Genomic DNA, 12044 nt, shown 5'->3' on the forward strand with positions numbered 1-12044 from the left:
AGGCGTGAGCCACCGCGCCCAGCCAAAAGTACCATTTAAAATGATTATATAACTCAGTAAGTTGAAAAGTATAAAAGAATTTGTAGTGAAAACCGTCAGGTTGGGCATGGTGGCTCAGGTCTGTAATCCCAGCAGTTTGGGAGGCTGAGGCAGGAGGATTACTTGAGCCCAGGGGTTCAAGTCCAGTCTGGGCAACATAGACCTCGTCTCCACCCAAAAAAAAAAAAAAAAAGCCAGGAATGGTGGTGTACACCTGTAGTCTCAGCTACTTAGAGGCTGGGGTGGGAGGAAAGAGAGCTTGAGCTTGGGAAGTTGAGGCTTCAGTGAGCCGTGATCATGCCACTGCACTCCAGTTTTTTGTTTTGTTTTGTTTTGTTTTTTGACCCTGTCTCAAAATTTAAAAAAAAAATTTTATTTTTTTAGCTGTCTCTAGGCTACCCAAAACTGGGACTGTACTTTCTCCCTAATTTATAAATAGTGAAATGCCCTGATCTTAAGTGTACAATTCAATGACTTTTGACAAATGCCCATATAACCGTATATACCCATATATATAACCCACACCCCTAAACATATAATACATTTTCATTGTCCCAGAATAATTCTTTAATACCCCTGCCCAATGAATACTCACCTTGGTAGCCACTGTCATGTCTACCCCCTGATTAGTTTTACCTGTTCTAGAATTTCATATGTAGTAACTAAAATCATCCTATGCACTCTTTTGTTTACTTTTCAGCATGAAGTTTTTGAGATTCATCCATGTTGTTGCACGTATCCACAGTACATTCCTTCTTATTGGGGAGTAGTTTTCCATTGCATGGATAAACCATAATTTGCTTATCCATTTTTTTTTTTTGGATGTGCATGTGAGTTGTTTCCAGCTTGGGCTATTATAAACAAAACTGCTTTGAGCATTCTTTTAGAAGTCATTTATGGATATAAGTAAAACTTGGACTTTTTTTTTTGAGACGGACTCTTGCTCTATCACCCGGGCTGGAGTGCAGTGGCATGATCTTAGCTCACTGCAACTTCTGCCTCCCTGGTTGAAGGGATTCTCCTGCTTCAGCCTCCTGAGTAGCTGGGATTACAGGCGTATGCCACCATGCAAGCTAATTTTTTATATTTTTAGTAGAGAAAGTGTTTCATCATGTTAGCCAGTATGGTCTCGATCACCTGACCTCATGATTTGCCCACCTCAGCCTCCCAAAGTGCTGGGATTACAGGCGTGAGCCCCTGTGCCCAGCCCTAAAACTTGGACTTTTTAACCTTAACTCTTAATGTGCCTTAAAATCCTGAACAAATTTTTTTTTCCTTTTTTTTGTTTTTTTGTTTTGTTTTGTTTTTTGAGACAGAGTCTCGCTGTCACCCAGGCTGGAGTGCAGTGGCACAGTCTTGGCTCACTGCAACCTCTGCCTCCTAGGCTCAAGCGATACGCCAGCCTCAGCCCCCCAAGTAGGTGGGACTACAGGCACGCACCACCATGCCCGGCTAATTTTTGTATTTTTAGTAGAGACGGGGTTTCACCATATTGGCCAGGCCAGTCTTGAACTCCTGACCTTGTGATCCACCTGCCTCAGCCTCCCAAAGTGCCTGGATTACAGGCATGAGCCACAGCACCCAGCCCAAATTGTTTTTTAATAGAGAACTCATTCACTCCACATTTTTATAGAATACCCACTTTCCATACTTATGGGATATACAAAAATACAAGGCTCAAGTCCCTTCCCTTAAGAAACAAGAAAAGCTATAAAAGTTTAAGTTATAAATCCTTTGAATCTAACAGTACCATATATATAAGTTTACCTAGGCACACTGTAAATAGTGCTAGAATGTTAGTGGTAAGTCAGAACACAACTCGCTGTAGAGCATGTCATACTACCTTAAATCCTCCTAACACAGGACGGAGCGGCACATGGGTCAAGCAGATTGATTTTTTTTCAGAGTCATTTCCACTTAATTTACCACTTACTTTAATGCCAGATGCATTCCCCTGCTTATTTCTACAGTCTTCATTCATCTGAAAGCAAATCACATGAATATTTGTAGTTGCATTCTTCTGCCTAATTTAATCATACTCAGATGAAGAAAATGACATAATCTGGATCAGGAAGTCCACAGACATATATTATTCAGCTAGTTCACTGGAATCAAATTATAAGACCTGATTTATGACTTCAATCTCTTCTTTCAGAAATAGCACTTTTTCATAGGGGAAAATAAGACCACCTTATTTTATTGCATTGTCACACTTAATATATTTTGTGACTGAGTGATTAAGAAAGGTAGTAAAGATTCTGATGTTCTTGAAATGTTCAAATCTTTTCACATGCAAATTTGTGAACAATAGAAATGAAGGTTAAAGCAGAAGTATTTGCTACTAAATATGGGCTTAATATCTAAAGAGCACAGTTGAAACATACATATTTTAGTGCTGTTTTCCATTACTGAAAATTATGTCAGAGATGTAATTTAGTTTTTGTTTTTTTTGAGACCCAAGTCTTGCTTTGTTGCCCGGGCTAGAATGCGATGGCACAGTCTTGGCTCACTGCAGCCTCCGCCTCCCAGGTTCGAGTGATTATCCTGCCTCAGCCTCCTGAGTAACTGGGACTGCAGGTACACACCACACCCAGCTAATTTTTTATATTTTTAGTAGAGACGGGGTTTCACCATGTTGGCCAGGCTGGTCTCAAAACTTCTGGCCTCAAGGGATCTGCCCACCTCGGCCTCCAAAAGTGCTGGGTTTACAGGCATGAGCTGCCACGCCCGACCTAATTTAGTTTTAATGTCCTAAATTCTACAAAATGCTAGCATTTTGAAATATAAAACTTACCTTTTAAAAATCACTCACTTATAGCTCTGGTGATGTGGCTCATGCCCAGCGCTTTGGGAGGCCAAAGGAGGAGGATTGCTTAAGGCCAAGAGTTCACGACCAGTTTGAGCAACACAGTGAAACCCTGTCTCTACAAAAAAATTTTTAAAAAGTTAACCAGGCGTGTTTGTGTGCACTGTATCCCCAGCTCCTCTGGTGGCTGTGAGGTGGGAAGATCCCTTGAGCCCAGAAGTTCAAGGTTGCGTGAGCTGTGATTGTGCCACTGCACTCCATCCTGGGCAACAGAGCAAGATGCTATCTCTAAAAAAAAAAATTTTTAATTAAAAAGCACCCACTTTGCCGGGCACAGTGGCTCACGCCTGTAATCCCAGCACTTTGGGAGGCTGAGGTGGGCAAATCACGAGATCAGGAGTTCGAGACCAGTCTGGCCAATGTAGTGAAACACCGTCTATACTAAAAATACACAAAAAATTAGCCGGGCAGGGGGGCATGCGCCTGTAATCCCAGCTACTTGGGAGGCTGAGGCAGGAGAATCGCGTGACCCCAGGAGGCAGAGGTTGCAGTGAGCTGAGATCGCACCACTGCACTCCAGCCTGGGCAACAGAACGAGACTCCATCTAAAAAAAAAAAAAAAGACCCACTTTAACCATAAGCATAATGTAAGTAAATAAAAATACATTGCAGATGCTGTATTGTGTCTATATTGTATTGGGTTATATCACTATATTTGTCTACTTGATAACATAGGGCTGGCTTTTTAAATATGCTAATTCAAGTGGTCTTGGGTTTTTTTGTGACCACCGACCTTTTAAATTTTACTGTTCTGTTTTGAGAAGAAGAAATTAAAATTCTATATAAGACCATATAAGATTTATAAAACATTTAATACAGAAGTTTGTGAAAAGTAAACTCTTATTTATAATTTACCAATCATACAGATGTCTTCTAAAAATGCATAAGAGTAAAATCATGCGGTGATACTGGCTTTGGTTTCTTTTTTAGGATATTATGGGGATGGATTAAATGCCATTGTTGTGTTTGCTGTCTGTTTCATGCCTGAAAGTAGTCAACCTAACTATAGATACCTGATGGACAATCTCTTTAAGTAAGTATATATTTAACAAAAACATTTGGACAGAATTTTGAGCTAATTAGATCTACCCCTTAAGAAACTTAACCTTTGTAAAAATTATAAATATCCCAGTTCTTTGGGAGACTGAGGTGGGCAGATCACTTGAGTCCAGGAGTTGGAGACCAGCCTAGGCAACATGACAAAGCCCTTTGTCTACACAATCAAAAAATTAGTCAGGCATGGTAGTATGGGCCTGTAGCCCCACCTACTCAGGAGGCTGAGGTGGGAGTATCACCTGAGCCCATGAGGTCAAAGCAGCAGTGAACTGTGATTTTGCCACTGCACTCTAGCCTGAGTGACAGAGTAAGACACTGTCTCGGAAAAATAAATATCCCAGATCTTTTCAAGTGCAGGTTTGTGAACAACAGAATGAAGGTTAAAGTAAAAGTATTTGTTACTAGATACAGGACTAGATGAGTCCTTATTCTTTGATATGATGAAACAATAGTTTTCCAATTCAAGAGAAAAATTGTCATTTTAAAACGGGGAAATATATCTCAGATTATTTGTTCCAACTTTGTTTTGTTTTGTTTTGAGATGGAGTTTCACTCTGTCACCCAGGCTGGAGTGCAAGTGGTACAACTACAGCTCCCTGCAGCCTTGGCCTCACGGGCTCAAGCCATCCTCCTACCTCAGTCTCCCTAGTGGCTAGGACTACAGGCACATGTCAGCACATCCTGCTGACTTTAATTTTTGGTAGAGACAGGGTCTCACTGTGTTGCCAGGGTTGCTCTCAAACTCCTGGGCTCAAGTAAGCCACCTTGCCTTACCTGTCCCAACTGTTTTATTTTACATTTGCAGGCACTTTTAAGTGTAAAGAAGTGATTTTTCTCTCAAAATCATGTGGCTAAATTACATTTACCCCTAGAAGGCCAATATAACTGAGCCGAATCAGTTCTATTTCCACAAGGTCATTCTATTTCTCAGGTTAGTTTTTAAAAACCGTATTGTGGAAAGTTTCAAACATACACAGGGGTAAAGAGAAGTATATCAGATCTTCATGTATCAGTCACTTCAACAGTTACCTATTTATACTTTGTTCCCACTTCTAACCCCCAGTATATAATTTTAAAGCAAATCCCAGAAGCAAATCATCTAGAAACATTTCAGTATATATCTCTAAAAAATAACTTTTAAAAATAATCATAATACAAGCTAATGCAGTTTGAGCATTTTCATTGTAGGAGAGAGGAGGGAATTGTATAATTGTATAATTTAGAGAACCTAGTTCAGTTATGCACAGTGATTTTTAAGGCTTAAACTTAATTTGTTTTTTACAGATATGTTATTGGCACTTTGGAGCTATTAGTAGCAGAAAACTACATGATAGTTTATTTAAATGGTGCAACAACTCGAAGAAAAATGCCCAGTCTGGGATGGCTCAGGAAATGTTATCAGCAAATTGATAGAAGGTAATACACATACAAGTTGAAAGCTAGTCTGATAAATTTTTATAATGGCTTTAGTAGATCAAACTTTGTTTTCTGTTGCTTTTTTTTTTTTTTTTTTTTTTTTGAGACGGAGTTTCACTCTTGTTGCCCAGGCTAGAGGGCAATGGCACCATCTTGGTTCACTGCAACCTCTGCCTGCCAGGTTCAAGCGATTGTCCTGCCTCAGCCTCCCAAGTAGCTGGGATTACAGGCACGCACCACCATGCCCAGCTAATTTTGTATTTTTAGTAGAGGTGGGGTTTCTCCATGTTGGTCAGGCTGGTCTCCAACTCCTGACCTCAGGTGATCCTCCTGCCTTGGCCTCCCAAAGTGCTGGGATTACAGGCATGAGCCACTGCGCCCAACCTTCTGTTGCTATTTTAAAACACCATTTATTTTTTAAATTTTATTTATTAATTTCATTGCAGGTTTCTATTTGCTAAAGATAGCATTTTAGAATATTGTGAGGGAAATCGATTTTGATTTTTCTATAAAGAATAACCTTAATTCTTCTAACTTACAAAGTAGCTCTATATTTCTCCTTATTTATAAGGAGAAATTGAACACTTTCTCCTTATTTATAAGGTGCAATTTTCTCCACATTGAACACTTTCCTACTATTTACATCTTGGGAAAGGATGGAGAATGTAGTGTGTTTCCTATTTTATTACATTCTGAGTTTTGCCTAATTTATAGTGCTTAGGATGTTTTATGTTTTTGTTTTTGTTTTGTTTTGAGACAGGGTCTCACTCTGTCACCTAGACTGGAGTGCAGTGGTGCCATCTCTGCTCACTGTAGCGGCGACCTTCCCGGCTCAGGTGATTCTCCCACCTCAGCCTCCCAGGTAGCTGGGACTACAGGCTTGTGCCACCACACCCAGCTAATTTTTGTATTTTTTTGTGGAGACAGTGTTTCAGCATGTTGCCCAGGCTGGTTCTCAAACTCCTGGACTAAAGCGATCCACCTGTCTCGACTTCCCAAAGTGCTAGGATTACAGGCATGAGACACAGTGCTCAGTCTTTATGTTTCTTAATGATGCTTGTTTAGTTGTAATCTTTCTTTGGAACAAGCTTTTGAAGCGTATTGTCTTGGAAATTAGTCATTAGTACTTAATGGAAGGAATGTGATCTTCCAATTGGTTTGATCTTGCCATGGCTAATTTAAATCAAGTCTAAATTTGACATTGGCTAGCTCTTGTGATTATATATGTATCTCACTTTATGTGTGAAATATGCATAATACAATAAGTTTTTATTTAGTCATTTAAAAAGAAGAGGTCTAGGATAATACCTTTAATATTTAATCAAAACTTTAAATTCCTTGAGAATAGGAGTTAGATCTGATTTGTTTTTGTTCCGGTAGTCATCTTCTCCACTCACACTTCTCTGCCTGCACAGTGCTTTTCGTGATTTTGAAGAACTTAGCACCAATTTCTCCCTAGTCTTGGAAAATGAGAATAGTTTACTTTTACATTCAGTATGGCCTCTTTCCCTGGTTGACAAGAGTCCTGAAGACAAGTGAATGTGTATGCTAGGAGACGTTTAATAACAGGCTATACTATGGACATGAATTTGGCCAAATAAAGTTCATTTCATAGCAGTAGGAGGGACCATCAGAATTCAAGAGTCCTTTTTCCTGTCTACAGGGGTATCATACCTAAATGAGAACTCTTGGGTGAGATTTTTCAACTATTAATTTTGTATAAAGTTGCACATATTTATTGATGTCTTGACTTTTAGCATTAGAATTTATAGAGATTTTTAATTTTCTTTGTGTATCTGTGTGTTTTTTTGTTTTGTTTTGTTTTGTTTTGTTTTGTTTTATTAACTCCAGGTTACGGAAAAATCTAAAATCCCTAATCATTGTACATCCTTCTTGGTTTATCAGAACACTTCTGGCTGTTACAAGACCATTTATTAGGTAATTTTTGAGAGCCATTGACTTTAATTTTATTTTTACTTTTTTTCATTTATTTTTAGTTAACACATAATAACTATACATATTTATGGGATATAGAGCTATATTTTGATATGTGTATACATTGTATAATGATCAAACCAGGGTGATTAGCACATACATCACCTCAGACATTTATCATCTTTTTGTGTTTTGAACATTCAAAATGACATGACTTTTTTTAAAAAAAATTCTTACATTTGTATATAAGAAATTTTTGTATCTTGTAAACATTGTATCCATTGTATTTGTCAGAAATATGGAGGTAATTATTTTTATTTTCTTCCTTAGCTCAAAATTCAGCCAAAAAATTAGATACGTCTTTAATTTGGCAGAACTAGCAGAGCTTGTCCCCATGGAATATGTTGGCATACCAGAATGCATAAAACAGTATGTTTTGTTTTATTTCCTTAATTGTATTGGATCTTAATATTTTGATGTGCAACAGATAATACTTTTCAAAACTCATTCTTTATGTATTTTATAACTCTGTGTGTGTTGTGTGTGTGTGTGGTGTGGTGTGTGTTAACAAAAGAGAAAGAAGCCTTTTCCCACACATCCCATAAGTTAGCCATTTTCTTCAGGCTGTCAGTTGAAGAACTAGGATAAATTATATTTCTGGTTGTGATATCATGTTATACTTTTTAGACTGGTTATAATCTAAGAGATGATTTTCTAATTGAAGTACTAAAGAACATTCTCCCAACTTGAACATGGTGCTCAAGGCAATTTGAGTAAACTCATCATGAATATTTCTATGAATAATTATATAGTTGCTAAATGAAAAAAATATTTAAATCATCATACCTTAAAATGTTTTCCAGTGACTGAAATTTTGTTCTGATTATCAGATTCACATTCTTCCATGTAACTTCTTGGACTTGATAGAAGGCTGTTAACATAAATACCTGAGTATTACAATGCATGTGGAAAAGTTTCTTTGTTCTGCTCACATGAGGTTTTACTCTATTTAATGTGTGAAAGTCAGATTTATTAAGTCAGTTTTTACTTTCTACATCATGTATTAAATATTTTTCATTTTGCTGGAAAATTTAAATGGGTTTAAGTACCTTTTTTCAAGTTTTATTCATTTTCATAACATGTATATTTACTGAAATAACTCTTCCCTACAAAGGTATGAAGAAGAAAAGTTTAAAAAGAAACAAAAAAGGTATATGCACACCTTGACTGGGTTGCATCTAGACTAGTCCATTTGCATTGCAGACTAACTCTTCCTTATTGGTTGGTTAGCTTGTAGACAAAGATAACAGCATTTGTAAATATAAACGTACTCAACTTCCAAATACAGGGTGAACCCAGAGTTCCTAAGGCTGAATATGACTTGGATTCACCCTGTTTTATTGCCATATGTGATGCCAATTAAGACTTCTCTCTCCTTCTTAGTCTAAGTAGTAATGGTGAAACCACAGAAATTACTAAAAATGGTATTTGGAACAGCAAGTAAAGACTTTAGTTGTTTCACCATTTTCTTTAAATCGCTAACTTGTGCTTTTGAAATATTTTTGCAGACTTTTTCAAAGCTATCCATTTATTTCCCTGGGGTTGATTATTATATTTGCAATGCATATATTCTTTGGCTAACCAACATTGATTTCCTTTTACGCTTAAATTAAATGGCTTGCTAACCAGTCAAATTCTACATGTGATAAAATACCTAAAATCTCAGTGTCCCATTTAACAGTTAAACACTCTGCTTTCTATTTTAAATTTAATTTTGAACACTTCTGCTTTGAGCATAACAAACTATTATCTATTGATACCTTGACATAGATGGTGAAAGAAGACAAGGGTATAAAATACTTACAATTTTATATAATAATTTAGAAAAATGTAGAATTTGGATCTAGTTTGTTAGATCTTTAAAATATTGGCAGTTAAATTAGCAAAACATAGTTTAATGCAATCTTAAGAGTTATGGTGAGAGATTTATATGTAATTATCTTGACCATTCTAAGGAGCCAACTGTAACTAACTGGAACATTCTTAACTTTGAACACATATTGTTTCTGTTGATGAGTGAGAATTCAGTAGGCTTTGTGATAGAATCAGTTTTACACTTCTATATGACACTTCACAGTTTAACCAACACTTTAACATAAATGTAGACAGTGATTTTAGATCATGCTGATTTCTCATTCCTTTCTAGGCATTACTGTGCATCTGACAGACACGTGACTGAAATTAAAAATATGATCTGTAATTGTAGAATATTTTGAAGCCAGCCGCTTCATAGATTTCATAGTGAATTGCCTTTGTTGATAAAATGTGCTGTATTAAGCCTTTTTTAAAAAAAGTTTTTAATGCTGTAAAGTAATTTAGACATCAGAAAAAAATATGGAATTTGTACTTTATTTAAATGTATTGTTTGAAACTGGTCACTATTTTATCTTGAGTTTTTTTTACTTGTGTTTAACCATAAATATAATTATTACATGTATCTTTCAAAACTTTGTGGTTTCTGTAGTTTTTTTAGTCTTAAAAAATAATAAATTTTGTCAATCTGAAAAGGATAAAATTTAATTTTTAAATTAAATTTAGATAGGCATGTTTTGTTTTGAGACGGAGTTTTGCTCTTGTCACCCAGGTGGGAGTGCAGTGGCCCAATCTCAGCTAACTACAATCTCTGCCTCCTGGGTTCAAGCGATTCTCCTGCCTCAGCCTCCCACCACCATACCTGACTAATTTTTGCATTTTTAGTAGAGACCAGGTTTCACCATGTTGGCCAGGATGGTCTCGAACTCCTGATCTCAGGTAATCTGCCCGCCTTGGCCTCCCAAAGTGCTGGGATTACAGGCGTCAGCCACCACACCCAGCCTAAACCAAACTTCACAGAGGCTAGGTACAAGGGAGCTTATTTAAGGTGACAGCTCCATGATATGATAAGTACTGGTGCTAAGGAAAATACGAAACTATGAGTCCCTATGGCAGGTTTTTGGGGAGCAGGGGAAGAAGGGATAAAACCATTTTCTTGAAGGGCTTGTGGGGAAGAGGGTTGAAGAAATGTTGACAACAGTGAGATCCAATGTCCCCAGTGATAGAAGGAGGATAGCAGTTTTAAATGTTTCTTTCAAACAACTGGATGCAAGTGTGGCCATGCAGATACAGATTTTTAAAATGTTTCAGGGGAGTTTAAAAATAATTATGAAATTAGTTGGTAAGGAAATTTCACATGGTAAGAGGATTTGATACATTTTGCATGCCTTATCAGAAATATGTACATTCCAAATTTTTTATAACAATATTTAAAATATTTTAAAATGTTACTTTGGCTTTACCACAGACCAGGGCTTTTAGGTCTGTTTTACTAATATTCAGGTGGACATAGTAATGGGTGGTAAGAATAAAACATATGAAAATATTTTCTATATCTAATACCAGATTGTTTTAAAGGTCCCTGCATCAGTTATTCAGACCACTACAAATGTAATAGTAATAGACTGTTTGTTATCTTTGAAAGGTTGTCTATAATTATTAAGTGGTAATTATGTAATACTTCTAATCTCCACATGCCTAAATTTTGATATGACTGATGTCCAACCCACCACTAAATAAATAAGTTTTTTGATGGGTTTTTGTTTTGTTTTGTTTTTTGAGACAAGGTCTTCTCTGTCACCCAGGCTGGAGTGCAGTGGTGCAGTCTTGGCTCACTGCTGCCTCCGTCTCCAGGGCTCAAGCAGTCCTTCCACCTTAGCCTTCCGAGTAGCTGGGACTACAGGTGCACACTACCACACCTGGCTAATTTTTATTTTTTGTAGACACAGAGTTGTGCCATGTTGCCCAGGCTGGTCTCGAACTCCTGATCAAGCAGTCCACCCGCCTCGGCCTCCCAAAGTGCTGGGATTACAGGCTTGAGCCACTGCGCCCGGCCAAATGACCCTTTTTTAATTTTTTTTTTGAGACAGAGTCTTGCTCTGTCGCCCAGGCTGGAGTGCAGTGGCCGATCTCAGCTCACTGCAAGCTCCACCTCCCAGGCTCACGCCATTCTCCTGCCTCAGCCTCCCGAGTAGCTGGGACTACAGGTGCCCACCACCAGGCCCGGCTAATTTTTTGAAGTTTTTAGCAGAGACGGGGTTTCACCGTGTTAACCAGGAAGGTCTGGATCTCCTGACCTCGTGATCCGCCCGCCTCGGGCTCCCAAAGTGCTGGGATTCCAGGCATGAGCCAATGCACCCTGCGGCAAAATGACTCTTAAAAGTAGGTCTGGACTTTACGCAGTTGGATAAAATGTTGCATTAGTTTCAGTTTGTAAATTCCTTTAGGCAAGCATCTATGAAAGAGGCTTTTAGGGAGCAAATTCTTAATGTCCCATGGAAGCCGTCAGAATGGAGGCAAACAAAAAGTACTGGCAATTATTTTTAAAAAACACAGAAAGGAGGAGGTAAATGAGAGGTAAGTAGGACTGGGGAAGTTAGAGATACACTAGAAGGTTAGGGCCAAACTCTTCATTTTAGGAGGGAAAACCAGGCTCAGTGAGTTGGTGACTTGTTCTGGATTCCACAGGTAAGAGTCAGGGAGAGAACCCTTGTCTTCTAACTCTGGGTGCAGCCACAGTGCCATCTGGGCTCCTCATAGTATGTGATTGGGAGGAAGGTATCTTTATGCAGGAAGAAAAAAAGGCAAAAGCCTCCAAATGAAATGAACTCGATGCTCTCTGGCCCTCTCTAATCATGCC

General features: G+C 38.0%; 1 protein-coding gene across 3 annotated transcripts in view; it reads left to right on the forward strand.

Moving 5' to 3' along the window:
• BNIP2 (BCL2 interacting protein 2) overlaps positions 1-12044 on the forward strand; it is a 32887-nt gene that overhangs the window by 13400 nt on the left and 7443 nt on the right. The window contains exons 6-10 of one of the 3 annotated variants that reach the window (XM_017895956.1): positions 3836-3938; positions 5246-5377; positions 7229-7315; positions 7643-7741; positions 8487-8522. In XM_017895956.1, coding sequence (XP_017751445.1) covers positions 3836-3938; positions 5246-5377; positions 7229-7315; positions 7643-7741; positions 8487-8522 — 457 coding nt within the window. The remainder of the gene's footprint in view (positions 1-3835; positions 3939-5245; positions 5378-7228; positions 7316-7642; positions 7742-8486; positions 8523-12044) is intronic. The other 2 variants (XM_017895962.1, XM_017895970.1) reach the window with 2 other exon arrangements.

Source organism: Rhinopithecus bieti, unplaced genomic scaffold (assembly GCF_001698545.2).
Source record: "Rhinopithecus bieti isolate Rb0 unplaced genomic scaffold, ASM169854v2 scaffold_947, whole genome shotgun sequence".
Lineage (NCBI taxonomy): Eukaryota > Metazoa > Chordata > Mammalia > Primates > Cercopithecidae > Rhinopithecus > Rhinopithecus bieti.